This window comes from Acomys minous, assembly GCF_964271855.1.
Source record: "Acomys minous genome assembly, chromosome: 16".
Lineage (NCBI taxonomy): Eukaryota > Metazoa > Chordata > Mammalia > Rodentia > Muridae > Acomys > Acomys minous.
In genome coordinates, this window is record NC_140498.1 from 93,676,430 (window position 1) to 93,695,338 (window position 18,909).

The 18,909-nt window shown below is 50.0% G+C and overlaps 1 protein-coding gene and 1 long non-coding RNA gene across 3 annotated transcripts in view; one reads left to right on the forward strand and one right to left on the reverse strand.

Moving 5' to 3' along the window:
• The window catches only part of LOC311586236, a 71,793-nt gene extending 58,015 nt beyond the window's left edge, over positions 1–13,778 (forward strand). Inside the window, exon 3 of the long non-coding RNA XR_014775482.1 lies at positions 13,687–13,778. This is a non-coding gene — a long non-coding RNA (uncharacterized lncRNA). The remainder of the gene's footprint in view (positions 1–13,686) is intronic.
• LOC311586217 (2'-5'-oligoadenylate synthase-like protein 2) lies at positions 5,033–18,909 on the reverse strand. Of its 2 annotated transcripts, none has more exons than XM_084762200.1 (7): positions 18,401–18,909; positions 15,537–15,825; positions 14,452–14,627; positions 10,279–10,520; positions 9,228–9,369; positions 6,602–7,068; positions 5,033–5,087 (listed from the first exon to the last, which is right to left on the reverse strand). In XM_084762200.1, the coding sequence occupies exons 1-7, from the start codon at positions 18,596–18,598 to the stop codon at positions 5,048–5,050; spliced, it is 1,554 nt and encodes a 517-aa protein (XP_084618326.1). In that variant the 5' UTR covers positions 18,599–18,909; the 3' UTR covers positions 5,033–5,047. The 2 variants fall into 2 exon arrangements, with proteins under 2 accessions (XP_084618326.1, XP_084618325.1); XM_084762199.1 differs by lacking the exon at positions 5,033–5,087 and adding an exon at positions 5,661–6,081 and having other exon boundaries at positions 18,401–18,908.

Genomic DNA, 18,909 nt, shown 5'->3' on the forward strand with positions numbered 1-18,909 from the left:
GCAGCAGCAGCAACAACAACGTGGCTTAATAAACGTGCTCTCAAATTCTTCCCACCACAGTCTGAACACTCATCTGCAGTGCCGGCTTTATGGATCTTTCTAGAAGAGGAGGCATCTTCTCCCTGTCCCTCGTACCAGGGCGTGGCCGCGTATCTCGCTGGACCATTAGCAATCGTGATGTAGGCTGAGCTCATCTTGCCAGATAATGAGAAAGATACAGTGAAAACATCCTTTTTTGTTGTTGTTGTTGTCAATGGGCCATGGTAACGGGCATCTGGTGGAGAGTTGCCTATGCCCCCATTTCAAAAATTATGGGCTCCAGGAAAGCAAAGGCCTTTGCAGGACTCCTCCCATGGAAGAGTCAGAAACACGTAGGGTGAGCTTAGGCTCATGAGGGAAGTGTAAGCAAGTGTGATCAGGGCTCGCGTGGCCCAGCCCTGCCAGTCCTTCCTCACCTTCACATTGGTGCTGACCCCATCCCTACTTTTCACAGCTGCTATGGGGCTAATTACCAGACCTGTGATGGCGGCTGTTCTGAATCTCTCTCTCCGGCTTCAGGGACACTGGATCAGAGCAGCCCTTTCAGTAAGTTCAGTCAGGAGGAAATAAAAGTGACTCAGCATGACTCAGCACACAGCATAACTAACTGGAAGACACTCTGGCATCTTTTGGGCTACGGCACCCACACGGCTGTCGATTTTAGGAGTCAGCTCATCTGAGCTGTAGGACACCCAGATCTTTTTTTTTTAAGTCTTCGAGACAGGGTTTCTCTGTGTTACCTTGGCTGCCCTGGACTTGCTTTGTAGCCTCTGTGGCCTCGAAATCACAGAGATTGGCCCGCCTCTGCTTCCCAAATTTTGGGATTACAGGCACGTGCCACCACTCCCAGCATGCAACATTTTCTAACAAGCCTTTAGCACCACTGACTCCATGATGGAAGTTCCATTCGGGCCATAAAACTCAGCGTGCAGACAGCACCGCCTGACAAAATGAAAGCAAAGACTTAATCCATCCAAGTCCATAGCTCTGGGTAGGTCTCTAGATTTACTAACCTTGTTCCCCCCTCCCCCCGCTTCTGTGGCTCTGCTTCCGGCTAACCGTTCCTGCTAACTGAAGTATGTCAACCCAGCATACAATTTTTTGTGCTTAAAAGCTCACTCTGAATAACGCTCAGGGCCGGACTGGGGTCCCAAATGCCCAGTGTGGTCACTGGCCAGCTAATAAGGACTGCCCGTTGGCTTAGACCTTGTCTGAGGAGTGTTCTCTCTTGGATACCCCACAGGAATTGTTCTCTGTTGTGTGCACTTCTGTGTATGTCGAGCTAACTGGCCTGGACCTCCTAGGTCCTCCCAGAAGCCCAGGGAGAGCGGACATTTGTCCCCCCATGTCCAGCTTTGACATGCACCGTGGGGCTCAACACTCTCGCTGTTGCGCCTTCTTAGCAAGAACTTCACTCATTGAGCCATCGCCTTAGTCCTGAATGTTATTTCTGTGCATGTCTGAAAAGCTGATTTCTAGAGAGACAGTCTCTCTCTCTCTCTCTCTCTCTCTCTCTCTCTCTCTGTTTTTTGAGACAGTTTCTCTATGTAGCCCTGGCTGTCCTGGAACTCACTTTGTAAAACAGGTTGCCCTCAAACTCAGAGATCTGTTTGCCTCTGCCTCTTAAGTACTGGGATTAAAAGCGTGGGCCACCACCCTCCCCTCCTTTTAGGACAGTCTTACTCTGTAGCCTAGGCTGGCCTTGAACTCATTAGGTAGCCTGGGCTGTTCTGAAGCTCATGGTAATTCTCCTGCCTCAGACACCTGAGTTCTGGGCTTACAGATGTGAGCCACCACCTGGTCTTGCTCAAACTATGTTCATTTCAAACTACGTTCATTTAGGCTTCTGTCGCTTAGCAACCTGAAGGACCCTAAGATGGACAAGTTGGGTGTCAATCTGGATCTAGAACCAACTGACAGGCCAGGCACTGGGCACACATGCCGGCTTATTACTCTTGTTCGCATCAGGGTGGTTTGAATAGGGAAGACCCAACCAAAATGTAAGTGGCTTCTTCTGGGTGGCAGCCCAGGTAGAGGGACAAGGAAGCAGGAACCTGCATTTTGCCTGCTTGCCCTTCCTCTAGACTGGAAGTCCCGCCATCCCGCTGACGTGGCATTTTCCAACAATATTAGAACCAGCTTCTTTGCTGGGATTCTGACATAGGCGGATGGCCAGCCACCATACAAGAGTCTTCCAGGCCTTTGTTGACAGACTGGGACTGCTGAGGCATTCGTTCTTGTGGGTCGAACTCCTGGATTCTTAGCCTCTCCAGCGTGAGGCAGCCATTGCTGGACGGCTTGGGCCACACCTCATGAGGCAATCTAATAAGTCCCCTTGTAATATGCATCCAGTCTATTCTCTGTTCTGTTCCTTTAGGGAATTCTGACTGATACAGATTCTTAAAGGAACAAGTGGACAGTGAGACCGATGACCAAGAAGCTGAAGGCATCGTCGAGGGTGTGGGGCCCCAGCTGGAGAGGAAAGGAAGTAAGCGTGGGCTGTAGAGGAAATGGAAGGCTTATTGCTCAAGGTCCTTCCTCCTTGAAGTTTCAGCGTTTCCTTCTTTAATCCGGATCAAAGGCACTGGGTTCCTTCTGGGTTCCCCTAATGCCACCAGCTGATTCCTTAGCTGATTTCCACAGGCTTCCACAAGTCCGTGCGTCCTGAGCACCCTCCGCTCCATCCCTGAAGATCACCATTATTATCTCATAGTCAGGGAACGAGCAGTGAGGGCCCTGGGCCTGTGGATGTCACTCCTGGGATTTCTGGGAAAGCAGCATCGTCCAAGGTTCACCCTGATGCCAGAGACTTTCACACAAATTTTTGTTAGAGTCTAATAGTAAACACTTCTCCATGCCCCCTCACAACGTGTAACAGGAGGCAGGCCTCCTGAGGATGGCTCGGTGGCTGTTAAGTGCCCATCTCTAGAGCCACGTGAAAGATGAGCAGAGTGCACAAGCTCTGTAACCCCAGAAGATACGAGACAGGACGCTCTCCACAAGCCCACAGCCCAGTCAGCTCAGGACACTCTCCACAAGCCCACAGCCCAGCCAGCCCAGCTTGTGCATTGGTGAAGAATCTTGTCTCCAAAACAAACTGGAAAGGTGAGTACTGGCACTGCAAGCTTGCCCTCTGACCTCTCCACAAATGTGATGGCATTCCGGTGTCTGCACCCACCCACACAAACAGGCTCACAAACACACCAGCATACCCTCACACATCATGCACACAAGTAACACACTCACCCTTCCCGCCCAAAAACAACAACAACAACAACAACAACAAAAACAGGAGAGATTCATCTTCCAGGAATTCTGGGCCCAACTGACAAGTATAACATTAAAGGTAAACATGAAAACCAATGCATAAAATGCAAACCAACCACACTTCTAGAACTTAATCATGCGGTCACGGTCACACTCAGCTGCGAGGACGACCAGGAAATGTCGTTTTTTAGCCTCTTACAATGTGTCTACCTTAAAGTTCTGTTACTAGGAAGGAAAGCTAGAAGGGCAGATTGAGAGAAGCAGAAAGTGCCGGGCGTGGTGGCGCACACCTGTAGTCCCAGTGGCTTGCAGCAGTTTGGAGAGACCAGTGTGGCGATTCAATGCAGCGGCCCAAAGGAGGCTGATTGCTTGTTTGCTGTTGACAGAGACTGGTATTTCCCCCAAAGAACCAAATCAACTCTAAATAGCCAGGAGCAGTCAAGGGGTCTGCGGCCTCTCTCCCCGCTAACCTTCTTTCTCATACCCAGGGCCAAAGGCTTGTGGAAGCAAGGGAGGCTTCAACATCGCAAACAAAAGGAAAGGCTCGCGAATAGTCCCCAGTCTGTAGAATTCCTAGTCTGGCTGCCTTGGCCCTGGCAGTGGACTGAGTCTGTCTCAGTCAGGCGATCTTCCCAAGTTAATCAGCTAAGATCACTGGGCTTGAGATTAGTATCAGGGTGTTGCGGCCAGGCTCCTGGCACATGCCACTGTGGGAAGGCCAGACAGGTGGATAGAGTACCCTTCCAGGAGTCCCAGGAGCCTTGGGACATCCCCCAAGGGCCTGTCCTGGTCCCTCTTCCTCTATATGTTAATGTGTTTAAAATTATCTGTGTTACCTGTATTATCTGTAGGCCTGGCTAGCAATCAATGAAGACACAGACACTTGTTATATTTTAAGATAGCCTTGGTTAACCTGGGGCAGGGCAGATATCAATCCTCTAAACTACCTCACGTGGTGGGGCAGGCATGGGATCCCCGTCTCAATCCCAGGCCATCTGCTTCTAATGACCTCTATCAAGCTTCCATAATCCCAAATACTTGCTCATGTTCTTCATCTGGGCTGGATTCTCCATCCACGCCACGGGCCATGTGCTTCTCCTCAGCTAACCCATGCGGCCTTCCTCTCCTCCCTTCAGGTGTCCTTTCTCTTCTCTTCTTGGCCGTCCTTCTTCTTCCCAGAATTCCTCTCTCCCTTAGCCCCACCTATCTCCTCTGCCCTGCCCAGGTGGGATGGCTTTTTATTGAGCAAAATGTAAGCCACAGAGTAAGCAGTAATTAGCATCAAAGTACATCAGACCATCCCCCAACATTACATAATTTCCCAAATTCTTTTTGTTTATTTGCTTGCTTGTTTGCTTTTTGGTTTTCCAAGACAGGGTCTCTCTGTGTAGCCCTGGCTGTCCTGGACTCGCCTTGTAGACCAGGCTGGCCTCGAACTCACGGTGATCCACCTGCCTCTGCCTCCCGAGTGCTGGGACTAAAGGCATGCGCCACCACCGCCCGGGTAAAACCCTATACTCTAGGCTTTTTTTCCTGTCTATAAAACATAGAAAGGCTGTTATTTCTATTAGCCCATCCAACGCCAAGTAAGCTGTGACGATAGTCAAATGACGTTGTCTGTGGAGACTTTTGGTATAAAGCCCACGTGAGTGTGTGGGAGTCTGCATGTGTTGAGGGGCGGGTGAGAGAACTGAGCCGCTGAAACAGAAGGCCGCAGGGCAGGAAAGACGTCCACTTCAATTTATTCAGCGATGTCAGGATGATGAAAAGTCATGGAAAATCTGGGAGGAAAGAGGGACAAACAACTTCTGAGCCTTTCTCCCTGGGCACGAGGTAGGCTTTGGCTTGTGTGTCCTGCTGTGCGTGGCTCTATTCTGTGGGCTAACAGCTCTCTTTCTGTATTCAAATATGGGCTTAGGGTGGATCTATTCCTGGCTGTTTAGCATCTTTCAATCCTGACTGTACCAGAAGTTTACTGTGCCGAGACCCACGTTCCAAGATTGAGGTATGTGATTGGCTACGGCTAGCCAATGGGTGGAGTCTACCCTCATCACCTTTGGCCGAGTAGGTTAGACAGACCATGTCTACCCACCATCATGGGGTTTGTATAGGTGATCTGGGTGCATCTTCAGAGATTGACACGTGGGCTTGGGGCACCTGAAACTATGTGGACTCTAAAACGGCCTCAGGGGGCTGGGGATTTAGCTCAGTGGTAGAGCATTTGCTTAGCAAGCGCAAGGCCCTGGGTTCGGCCCACAGCTCTGGAAAAATAAACAAACAAACAAACAAACAAACAGAAAATATAAAATGGCCTCAGATCTGATAAAGACAATATAGAAGGCTTCAGAGCCGTTCTTTGATTCATTCATTTATTCAGCAAGCACATGTTAAATATTTGCACTGGATTGGTACCATTCTAGACCACAAGGCCCAAGGCATACGGCATTAAAAAAAAAAATCAAGTCTCATTAGACAAGGGAGACAGATCTAGCAAAACAACATGATTTAAGATCCAGCATACTTTCACGGAAGCCTAACGTAGATGAAGGGAGAGGCTACAAGCACAAGATGGCGCCGCCGGCTGCCCCGGTCATACAGTAGTCCGTCTTCCAATGCGAACATTGCATGGGAACGGCGTGGGAGGCTTGGGCGGACGCTGACTGCAGAGCCTCACTGGAGTGTCCGGCTCAGCTCAAAGAGGTTCTGGAGTGATGGCGACCCTCTCAATCTCAGGTCCATAGTTGTTGGGGAGTCAGGGACAGATGAAAACATGGGCTGGTGGGGCAAGGGTGGTGGCGTGGGGAGAAGGATAGTTAATGGAGTTGGCACTCGGCATTCGGTGCGAGTGCTGAGCATTCGGGGTCTCTGGTGTGTTTTGAGTGGGGGAGGGGAGTAAGTAGGGCTCAACTTGATTATAGAAAAAAAGACTTCAAATATTAAGAAAAGAAATAAAGGCACATGCCTTTAATCCCAGCACTCAGGAGGCAGAGGCAGGCAGATCATTGTGAGTTCGAGGCCAGCCTGGTCTACAACCAGTCCAGGACAGCCAAGGCTACACAGAGAAACCCTGTCTCGAAAAAACAAAAAGAAAAAAGTGAAAAAAAAAAAAAAGAAAGGAAAAGAAATTTAGAACTTCATTCTGTATGTATGGGAAGATACAGGAGGGTTTTGAGCAGGAGGCTATGTTAATATTTAGGCTACAGAAAGCACACAGAGTCAGGGGATGGCGACGAGGCGGGGAAGTAAAAGCCAGTGGTGGTTGACACCACAGACAGCCAGACTACAAGTCGGTTACCCTAAGGCGAGCTGGATGGTGTCGCAGTCTTCGATCTGCAGATCTGCAAGACTGCAATCCTCTTCCAGCTCCTCGCCCTCCAGCATCAGGACCTGGTCCTCTATACGAGGGCCCCCATCATCTTCGATTTTCTCTTTCAGGTCCTCGATGGTAGCATCAGGGTCGATGGCATACGGCTTGCTCTGGCCACCGGGATACTCCACAAAGACCTGGATCTCAGGAGAGAAGGTCTCCAGCGCCCGGATGGTCACCTTAGAGAATATTCCGTAATCCGCTAGGGTCTTCCGGCTGCTAAGCAGCTGCCTTTCTCCTCCTGGCTCCTGGAAAGAGATGCGCAAGTCCCCGCAGAGGTCATTTGTCCTCTTGATCTCTGCTTTCATCTTCCAGATGGGGCTGTAGGGGTTTGTCCAGAGCCTCTGCGTTTTTTTTCCTGTCTGTTTCACTGTCACTTGAATGTCCCTTGCTCGCTGCAAGAGAGGGAAGAGAGAGACCCGGCATCTGTGTCGTGAGAACGGTTGTCTACAGAGCTTCCCTCTTCTAACTCCTGATGTCATTTACAATCTACCGAGACAAACTGAGAGATGCTATGAGTAATTACATGAGACCAGCAGGTAAGCGGCTTGGCCGCTCTGGTTTTGGAGTTACCACCAAGTCACACTGTGCTCCTCGGCTCACCCGAACTACAGCAGCAACTGGTTTATAAGCAACACTCTTCCCGTGTGGGGTAATTCAGAATCCTCACTGTCACGGGCACACACAACAGTGTCGTGTTCACGGAAGCCTGGGGATTGCAGCGACGGAAGTTAAAAGTTTGTACCCGGCTTTAGAATGGTTGTTCAAGGGCACTCACTGTCACGGCAAAAGCCTGGGGGTATGCTAAATTTCTGCCACAGGGTTCTGGTTCTAATCATTAAAATACTTCATTGAATTCAGACATATTTGCTGAAAAGATGGCTTGGCTCTGGAGTGGTTTCCTAGTAGGTTGAATGGGATGTCCCTCATTGTCTTGGGCCCCCGGTTGGTGGAACTGCTTAGAAGGCGTGGCCTTACAGGAGGCTTGGCTCCCTGTTGCCGTTAAAGATGTGAGCTCCACCCACCATGCCCACCTTCTGCCGCTCTTCGCTGCCAGGATGAAAGACTCTTATCCCCCGTTGGGACTGGGAGCGCAAATGAACCCTTCCTTCTATCAGTTGCCCTGGTCATGCTGCTGTATCACAGCAACAGGTAAGTAACAGGAATAGGCTTTAGTCTCGTGTCTGCTTAGCACAGCCCTAGCATCCATCCTTTGAGCTGTAATAATTAACATCGCTCCACGTGACGCTCAGGAGCGCCCTGATACAGAGCCCATGTTATATGGTGGTGCTGTACGGGTCTGTTTGTGTGACCAGGGAGTGGCCTGTATGTTAAAGGAATAACCCACTGAAAAACAGCTTAAGTTAAAGTGAAAATACAGGGAGACTTGGCACATTCTTCTGAGTGTGAGCTCTGTTTACCAAAGGGAGGCAAGAGGTCGGCTAATGGATGCCTGGGAGATGGAATTTCTGAGAAATGTGGGGGTTGGGGTGGAAGGAGAGACTGGTGGTTTGAATAAAAATGGCTCCTATAGGCCCATAGGGAATGGTGCTATTAGGAAGTATGACCTTGTTGGCCTTGCCAGAAGAAATGTGTCGCAGTAGGGGTGGGCTTTGAGGTCTCAGAAACTCAAGTGAGTTCTCTCTCTGCTGTCTGTGGACCCCGAGGTAGAACTCTCAGCTCCTCCAGCACCGTGTCTGCCTGCACGCTGCCATGCTTCCCGCTAAACCTCTGAACTGTAAGCCAGTCACAATTAAATGGCTTCCTCTGTAACAGTTGCCATGGTCATGGCGTCTCTTCTCAGAAATAGAACCCCTGACTTAGGGACTTAGGTAGGTTGTTTTTGTTGTGTTTTTCCTTGCTTCCCAAGAGTCCCCTTGGGGGACATTCTCAGCCATGGGACTTGATAGCCAGATGGCAGGCCCCTGTCAGGTTCTATCTCTGTCTGCCTTGCTGTGGGGGCCAACTCTGAGGACAGATTCCGAATTTTCCTGCGGAAGACGAAGGGCAGGTGAAAGGGGGCAGGATCCATGTGGGTTTGGCAGGTTGGGGAAATAGCTTCCTCAGGGAGTCCCTAACTCCAGTCCTTGCGTTTGGACACTGGATTCTAACTCGGCGCCCAGGTCCAAGACCCCTGGGAGGCTGTGCGCAGGAAGGCAGCATGGCTGGCTTATTGTCTTTAGTGGGTTGTAGGAGTCTCACTTAATTAAAAAAACAAAACAAAACAAGGACGTATTACATTTAGTATTTCAATAGCAAGAAGCCATACTTTGAAGACCCAGTGAATGGGGACTATTACTCTAAAGGAGATGCAAAGAGTCTGAGAGAAAGTGAGTAAATTCCTTGACTGTCCCTGAACTGACTCCTGAGCAGGGCAGTTTGCCTGCCCGTCTGCCTTACAGGTGAAGAAGGGACTGAGGCCTAGACCTTTCTAGATGGAAATTCGGCTGCGATACCTAAATATGTTGTTGGGTGTGCTCATGGGTGCTGTGGGCTGAGCTACAGATGGTCTCAATGAGTGTTAGTGTGAGGTCTGTGAGCTAGGGCGCCATACCGGAACATTCCAGCCCCCGCTGGGGTCTTCAGTAAAGCAACAGGGCTGACGCAGGCAATACGTAGCTTCTTCCGCCACCAGGTCCCATCCGTTTCTACTTCCTAGGTTGTTGGTGGGGTCACTTGGGTCTAGGATGATGGGCCTGGGGGAGAAAATGGAAGCAGACTCCTGTTACGGGCAGGAGTCTGGCCTCTGGCATTTGTGTCTGTGGAATCGTAAAGCTCATGGCAAATTGTCATGTGATGCTTAAGGTCACTAAAAAGCTGGCCCTGGGGGAGGGGTCATCCCCCAACAGCCTCCACTGTTTCAGACCCAAACATGTGGCTCAATCTCAAAGTGTTCTCCTAAGACTCTTTGTCTCGGATCAGGCTGAGTCGGTTGTCATGGTCACCTGTCCCATTTCCCTTTCCCTGTGCTGTAAGGAGAAGATGGAAAAGCAAAACAAATAAACAAACAAAAAAACAAAAAAACAAAAACAAAAAACAAAAACCTTTTACCCTTTAAAAAAAAGTCATTGTGGCCTTGAGACCAGCTGGAAGGGGAACCCTTTTTTGTTGTGAAGAGGCAACTGTTGTTTATCCCATGGTACGGAGGGAACAGAAAGCTGGAAGTACAGCCATGGGTCAGGCATGAGGAGTTCATCCACAGAAAGATCGATTGGGAACTCCAGCTGACTGCCTCAAGGTCCCTAAGTGACATCTGCAGGGTGTTGTACGTGCCTGGGCTTTGAAGCTGCTGCCTTTCCTGCTCTCTGACTCACGCTAGTCCTGTCCTCTCTGTTGGCTGTGATGATAATCTGCTGCCAGCTGCTACTCTCCACCCGACACTTGCTACCTTTTATTTTTATTTTTTACTTCTGCTTGCTAGCCAGGTGGTGGTGGGGCACGCCTTTAATCTCAGCACTCTAGAGGCTCCTTCACCCACCGTCTCCTTCACCCACCTGTGTCTCCTTCACCCACCTGTGTCTCCTTCACCCACCTGTGTCTCCTTCACCCACCTGTGACTCCTTCACCCACCTGTGTCTCCTTCACCCACCGTCTCCTTCACCCACCTGTCTCCCTTCAGCTGTTGTTTGAGAAAGTTTCTGACGACCTCATTTTTGAAATCATAGTACTTGGTCCAGAATATGCAGATGTCTTGGTAGTCCCTGAGGAGCTCCATCACGGCTACAAACCCTTCATCCATATTGAAGTTTTCACTGCTCTTTGTCCCTTCTTCCCAGGCATAGATGGTCAGTAGCTCTAGGGAGTACTTTGAAGGCAATTGCGCCCTTCCATATTTACGTCTCAGGTACTGGAGAAAGCAGGGAATGAAGGAAGAGTGGGAGAGGAGGGAAGGAGGGAGGGAGGGAGGGAGAGAGGGAGAGAGGGAGGGAGAAAGGGAAAGACAGAGGGAAGGAGGGAGGGAGGGAGAGAGGGAGAGAGGGAAAGACAGAGGGAGGGAGGGAGAGAGAGAGAAAGACAGGGAGGAAGGGAGAGAGAGAGAGGGAGAGAAAGACAAAGGGAAGGAGGGAGGGAGAGAGGGAGGGAGAGAGGGAGGGAGGGAAGAAGGGAAGGAGGGAGGGAGAGAGAAAAGAATATGGTATGATTGATGCTCTAGGAACTTTGGGTTCTCCTGTTGCTTTTTGTGGCACAGCATGAATTGGTGAGCCTAGATGACTTAGGGCCTGGGGTTTTCTGTGGGCCATTTGCATGTCGACCCATGGTTTCCAGTTAGAACGGAGAAGGCAGTGTGGTGTCTTTGGAACTCTATACCTGTATACAACGTGTTTTGATATTATCCATCCCCACCCCACCCATCTCCTCACCCCACTCCTCTTCCTCCTCCTCTTTTTTCTTTTCCTTGTATCCCGTGGAGTCCAGTTGGAACTTTCCTCAAGTTCATGAGTGTGGTGCCCTGTCAGGAGCCACACCCTGGGGAAAATCCCTCTCTCGGGCCAGTAGCTCTCAGCTCTCCCCCACTGATGTTGGATGCTGTGCAGGTCGCAGGTCTCAGGCAGACAGGCCAAGCTCATCACTGTAGGTGATGAGCAGTGAGGCCATTGTGCCCGTGAGACGCTGCTCCATAGCCACCTTCCCTGATCGCTGGCTCTTGGACTCCTTCTACCTCCTCTTTCTCAATGTTTCCCCAGCCTTGTAGACAGGAGTGATGGAGGTGGCCCACAGGTGTCGGGAACATAGGTGTGTACAGCATGCTGGGCTCCCTGTGATTTTGTCTTGTGTGTGTTTGTCTGTGTGTGTGTGTGTGTATGTGTGTGTGTCTGTGTTTGTGTGTCTCTGTGTGTATGTCTGTGTATGTGTGTCTGTGTGGTGTCTGTGTGTCTGTGTGTGGGTCTGTGTGTGTGTTGTGTTTGTCTGTGTGTGTGTATCTGTGTGTATGTTTGGTGTGTGTGTGGTGTGTTTGTGTCTGTGTGTGTATCTGTGTCTGTGTTTGTGTATGTGTTTGTCTGTGTGGTGTATTTGTGTGTGTGTGTGTGTATGTGTGCTTGTGTTACATGTGGAGATCACAGGCCAACCTTGGGTGTCAGTCATGATCTTCTCCCTGGAAGCACCAGTTTTGGTATAAGAATAAATGAGAGCCAAGGGCTAGGGCTGTGGCTGGGTGGCCAAGTGCTTATCCAGCCTGAATAAGGCCCTGGGTTCAATCTCTCAGGTCTTAAAAGGGAAACCAATCAAGTGCAACAGAGCAGACAGCTCAGAATTAGCTCCTGTTAGATTTGTGACGTCATGCTTTTAACAAAGTGTTTCAGTTCCGTAGGAAAAGAGTGCATAATTCAAAATGTGGTGTCCAATGTGTTAGTCATTTGGAAGGAAGTAAAGGTGTTGCCAAAGTCATGCCATATACAAGAAGTTAAAAATGGAATTAAGCACATATTAAACATACTATAAGAAAAATTAGGTGGTTAGAAATCTCTCCCTCTCTCACACATACACACACATGCAAACATAGTAAGTCCACTTGGAGTTGCCCTTATGAGCATGGATGTAGCTTATCCCCACACTGATATGTACACATGCATACACGCACAAAATTTTTTACCTTTTTAAAAAATACATTTTTGATGCTGTTTGAAATTTTCAACAGCATAAAATGGTGGGTCCATTGTAGTATTTAAATAACTGCATTATTTTTGCTATGGGGAGAGGGGGAGGGGGAGAGAGAGAGAGAGTCAGTCCAGATAAGTAACTGAGATCTATTAGAGAAGACCACGAATATTCATCTGCAGAAATTTGAGGTGGCTCAGTGGGTAAAACATCCCCAGAAGTCACATAAATGCTGGGTGGGTGTCACACACGCCTATAATCCCAGTACTTGTGAGGCAGAGGCTGGGGCTCCCTGGAGCAAGCCAGCTAGTTAGACAGTCATGTAGACAAGTCTAGGGTCAACTGAAACACCTTGTTCTAGTATATACAGAGGAGGTTGAGGAAGAAAATCAACCTGAGACTAATACACACGGACACATACATACATACATACAAACATACACAAGCACACACACTTATACACATATTTTGCATGCAAAAAAGAAATCACTATGTTCCTTTTTTTTTCTTTTTTTCTTTTTTCATGATAGGGCCTCTGTGTAGCCTTGGCTGTCCTGGACTTGCTTTGTAGACCAGGCTGGCCTCAAACTCACAGAGATCCACCTGCCTCTGCCTCCCAAGTGCTGGGATTAAAGGCATGTGCGCCACCACGCCCGGCCTCCTCTTATGCATATATGTGTGTCTCTGAGTGGGTATGTGCATGTGAGTGCAGTGCTTGCAGAGGCCAGAAGAGGGAGTTAGATTCCTTGGAGCTGGAGTGACCGTGGTTGTGGGCTGTCCCAGGTGGGTCCTGGGAACTGAACTTGGGTCTGGTGCATCAGCACTAGGTGCTCTAGACTGCTGAGCCATCCCTCCAAGTGCACTGTGCTCTTAAAGGTGGCCTAGTCAGAGCCAGCAGATGGATGAAATGGATGAAGATGTTTGCAGCACAGATGGGGAGGAGGGTAAACACCTGCGGCTAATGAGCTCCTACAGCTGATGGGGCAAAGGCGAAGTGTGCAAGTGGCGTAAGCAGACAGTGCGCTCACATCGGACTCCAAAGGTCAGCAGCAGATGTGTTTGCTTAAAGGGTGGACCAAAATGCAGCGGCATGGCAAGATGCCAGTTGCCCAACAGCAGAGTTAGGAGCTGTGCGGACACGGACAGAAACGAAACGTGAAAGAGAAGCCCCTGAGGTGTTGCCGCGTTATCCCCGGACTGCACATGAACGTTCCCTTCTTCCTTGGGCGTTTTTCAGCATTGCTTTGCTTTTCTGATGATCCCTTCGCGATGTTCAGATAACCAGAAACACTATTGTGAAGAAGCTCTCCTGTGAGCACAAACTGTTGAGCTGGGCACGCTCGTTCCAACCTCAGGTCTAAGCGGGGCAGTGGTGGCGCACGCCTTTAATCCCAGCACCCGGGAGGCAGAGGCAGGCGGATCGCTGTGAGTTCAAGGCCAGCCTGGTCTACAAAGCAGGTTCAGGACAGCCAAGGGTACACAGAGAAATCCTGTCTTGAAGAACAAACAAACAAAAACAAACAAACAAAGAAAAAGGGAAACCTCAGCTCCAGTTTAATCTTTCAGCCTCAGTTTTCTCATCTCCAAAGTGAGGGTGGTGACACACCTAATAGGAAGCAGCTGGAGAGACTGAACGGGGTGTGTGTGTGTGTGTGTGTGTGTGTGTGTGTGTGTGTGTGTGTGTGAGATGTGGTGTGTGTGTGTGTGTGTGTGTGTGTGTGTGTGTGTGTGTGTGTGTGTGAGATGTGGCCTGCATAGCCTAGATCGTGGACCTAATTAGAACTTCACAATGCTCGTTTTATCATTGTCATCAGTAGGCACTTAATTGCCTTTGTGGAAGATGCCATTGGAAGCAGGAGGCTTTAAGCCAGACACAAACACTGTCACCAAGGATAATGTCCGGCTCTGATACTGTCCTGTGCACTGCAGGTCATGACTAGCTCCCAGCTCATGCGCGGTATAGCCTGCCTCTCATTCGCTTTTCTCATCCCCGCTCCATGTCTCCCGGTGGTGCTGAGGACTGACCCCAGAGCCTTGTGCAACCTTGCCAAGGAGACCATGCACCTACAGCCTGGGTTGAAAACAACCTTGCCGGGCTGTGCCCGCCCCCTCCCTCCCTCCCTCCCTCCCTCCCTCTCTCCCTCCCTCCCTCCCTCCCTCCCTCTTCTCCCAGCCCTCACCTGCAGGTGCCAGAACTTCACCAGCCGCAGGAGGTTCTTCAGTTTAACCGGGCGGCTTTTCACAAAATGCCTCTGCAGTGCTGCAAAGCTTGGAGAGAATTCCCCGGGGCAGCCGTTACTCCTTATTAGAGCTTCGTAGATCTCTGGTGCTGGCTTCGAGTCTCGGGAAAGGGGCCCTGGGAGGGGAAACTTATCTGGTCAGGAAACTGTACTGTGTGAGATGGGAAAGGGGAAAATCTCCCTCCCTTCGCCCTTCACCCCCTCGCCCCCCTCCCTTCCGCCTTTCTTTTCTTTCTTGACAGGGTCTCTCTGGGTATCCCAGGCTGCCATTAGGCACGTGATCTGCCTGCCTCAGCTTCCTGAGGACTCGGGTGACAGTCTTCCCACCCTCACTCCTTCCTTTACCCCCCCCCTCCCCGAAACTAAATCAACAGAGGCTTAGATGGCACTGGGGTCATGAAATCCTCAGGTCAGCTCCATAAAGGAGGTAAACAGAAAGGCAACCATGGGAAATTGGGCAAATATTACCAGTTCCTCTGACTCTACGTAGCATTATCACATGTAATAAGCTAGTAGGCTCAGTTAGGAGGCACTAAGTTGCTGGCTCAAGGTAGTACAAATCGTAAAATGGGAAGCTATGAGTGCCTTGTTCTATTTTATTTGTTTGTCTGTTATTTTTATTTTATTTGAGACACAGCTCTCTCTGTAGCCCTGGCTGTCCCGGGACTCACTCTGCAGACCGGGCTGGTCTCCAACTTAGAAATCTGCTTATATCTGCCTCCCAAGTGATGGGATTAAAAGGCGTGCGCCACCACTGCCTTGTTTTAAAAGATGATTCTAATCCAGTTCCATCCGACTTCAAAGACCTTGGGATGTTGGCTTGACCTGGTGTTTTTCCAGAGGACGGGTAGGAATTCATTGTTTACGACAAATCCCCTTTGCCCACCCAACACTGGGGCGAGGGGACCCACGCAGGCCTGTGGGAGGGGTCTCCAGCCCCATTTCTATAGGATTCCCTCTAAACCCTCTCATGAGGAGCAGACCCTGGAATTATCTCCCTGAAGAGGAACTACCACTGGCCTTACCCAAAGCATCATAAGCCGGGAGAATATCCATCAGAATGATGTCATCACTCTTCTTGGACTGGACCCGTAAGGTCAGGGAGCGAGGGGTCCTGTTTCCCTCTCTGTGTGTAACCACAGTGATTTTGTAGGCCAGGCTTCTCCTACAGTGAACCAGCTTCTCCTTAATGAAGTTGATGATGGATTCTCGGTTTTTCGCCTGATGTTTGAAACTGGAGAAGCAGTTTAGGAACAGAACCATGTCCTGGTCCGATCTGTGGTTCAGCGTAGTCCCCTTTCCTGAGGAGCCTCCCTGCAGAAGGTGACAGGGCTAACTTTACCTCTCCTGAGATTTGGTGCTCTGAGGTTGAGAGTTAAACTGGGCGGTGGTGGCGCACACCTTTAATCCCAGCACTTGGGAGGCGGAAGCAGGCGGGTCGCTGTGAGTTCGAGGCCAGCCTGGTGTGGAGGAATGCTAAGTGAATGTATCAACCATCAATAAAGCGCTGTTTAGCCTATCAGCTGGGCAGAAGGACAGGAAGTGGAAGGCAGGACTTCCTGGAGGGGAGGAAAAAAGTTTGGCGGTTGGAGAGAAAAAGAGAGGTTTTGGGATGGTTGGAGGAGGACAGTAGGAACTGGACGCGGACCGGCCCAGGGGTCATTGTGGCAAGTGTTTGGAATATATGTATGTTATAAGGTTTACAGTAGTTGTTAAGTTTATGAATAGATTAGAATCAGTTCAGACTCTGCCCGGCAAAGTGCTGGCAGCTTTAAAGTACATTTTAGTTTCTCGGTGTCAGTTGTTTGCTTTGTAGGCTGAACAGATACAAAATACTGTAACAGCCTGGTCTACAAAGTGAGTCCAGGACAGGCAAGGCTACACAGAGAAACCTTGTTTCGAAAAAACAAAAAACAACATCAACAAAAGCCGCCACTGGTTCCCATCATGAGGACCTTCGCCTTGGGCATCATAGATGGAGCATCCATAGTCCCACACTGAGAAGTCCAAATGCCCTGAAATCTCAAACTTTTTTTTTTTCGAGACAGGGTCTCTCTGTGTAGCCTTGGCTGTCCTGGACTCGCTTTGTAGACCAAGCGGGCCTCAAACTCACAGCGATCCTCCTGCCTCTGCCTCCCGAGTGCTGGGATTAAAGGCGTGCGCCACCACGCCCAGCTGAAATCTCAAACTTAAAAACAACAACAACAACAACCTCTTATTTGCACGGGGGTCCTGCCTGCGTGTATGTCTGTGCACCGCATGTGTGCCTGGTGTCCTCAGAGGCCAGAAGAGAGAGCGTCTGCCCTCTGGAACTAGACTCCCGATGGTTGTGAGCCACCATACGAGGCAAAGAGCACATCAACCTCAGAACTACATCCCCAGCCCAAAACAAATTACTGTTTGAGAAGCACTATAATGAGACACAATGCTTTGTTTACCAATTAAAACATGAAGCAAGGTCAGAGTGCATGAATCTCATTATTATAATAACGACGAGTATGCCACCCTGCAGCGTGTTTGATGTAAAGGGGGGTCTATTATGGGAGAAGGGGAAGTGGGGAGAGAGAGAGAGAGAGAGAGAGAGAGAGAGAGAGAGAGAGAGAGAGAGAGAAGGGCGCCCCTGGTGGCGGCAAGTGATGTCAGAGGTTGCTAGGCCCCTAAAAGCCAGGTTTGTGGGACCATCTGTATGCCAACATCTCAACCCCTCCCTTGTCCCCCTAGACAGTGCCTCACTATGCAGCCAAGACGGTCCTGGAACTTGTTATGTGGCTCAGGCTTGACAGTCTTAAACTGGTAATCCTCCTGCCTCAACCTCCCCAGTGCTGGGGTTACAGGTGGGGGGGGGGCCACCACGCCCAGCTCTGGACTTCCTTTTTTGTTGTTGTTTCTTTCAGGTCCTGGAAGTGAGGAAGCGGATATGGTTACTAGACCTAGGAGCTCACAGGCAAGTCGGGGCTTTGGAGGAGGCAGAAGACAAGAGGGACGAAGCTGTTATCTCTTGAAGCAGCCATAGGAGCTTCAGTTCCTGTCTCGAAACCTGTTTTGCTAAGAACTCTGCCCGAGCTTTGGTTTCAGCGGTCTGTCCTAGAGTCTTCAGAGTCAAACGCTCTTTCTCTCCCGTCTTAACCTCAGCCGCCATGACTCGGTGCCTGGATAAAGCCTGATTTACTCAAATTAACGCAAGACGTCTTTCAGTTTAGCAAAATGAACAACATCCATGTTTCTTATCCAAGCCATCTTGACTGCGGGCCAGGTGTTGTAAGTTTGCACTTTTCTGGGAGAAATGAAGGTCTATAAATAGAAGGTCGAATGAATTACTTAGATGGCAGCCGCGGGACCCCTGTGGCCTTGCTTGGTAGTTACACTGACTTAGGAGAACAACAGGCCCCCTTTATAACTTCAGAGCTAAATTAGTATTTGGGGTTTTTGTCTTGTTTTAGTTTTAGGTTTGTTTTTTTTTTTTTTTCTTCCAGACAGGGTTTCTCTGTGTAGCCTTGGCTGTCCCGGAACTCATTCTGTAGACCAGGCTGGCCTTGGACTCAGAAATTCACCTGCCTCTGCCTCCCTGAGTGCTGGGATGAAAGGGGGTGCACCACCGCGCCTGGCAGAGTAGTATTTCTTAAGCAAGAAGCAAAGGCACACATTTTGTGGAAACTGGCAAGTGTGGTCCATTCAGAGATCAGAATCCAAAACTATCATTACCGCCCCTGTCTTTCAGCTCTGCAAGGCTAGACTTACACACAGATTCATTTCCTATGCTCTGACCCATTTGTCACTTATAATACGTCCGACACTGAGGCCCAGAGGGGAGAAATGGCCCACTACCTTCCAAGGTCACAAGCCCTACAGGGCAGAGGTGGGATTTGAACCCAGAACCCTATGTGCTTACCTTCACCACCTTAAGCACTTTGACTTCTTGGTCCAGGAGCAGCTCATCACGGAAGCACTGTTCCCGAAAGAACCTCTCGATTCTCTCCCAGGCGTCCTGCCCTTCCTCTTTCCAGTCCCTCTGGGGCTGAAGGCTGTGCTCCAGGAAGTGGTGCAGCCGGTCTCCAGGGGTCCCATACAGGTCGGGGATTGGATCCATGTCCCCAGGGTCAGCCTGTCCCTTGGAGCTAATCCTCAGTGCATCAGCTCAACCTTGCTGCTGTCTTCTTGCCTTCTGCTGATAAACAGTGGGTATGCAGAGAGCTGCCTCTGCTCCCCCAGTGAGGAGAAAGGCTGGGTGACTTCTCCAGGCAGCACTCCGGCCCTCCCTCTCTGCTGGCCTGTCTCTCAGCTCCAGCTGCCAACCAGACTGGAAACAGAAACCAAGCTTTACCAAGAATTGAAAGTGAAACTGCAGGGAGATCCAGTTTCCTCTTAAGGAATCTTGGCAAGGATGGAGGGAGTCTCTCC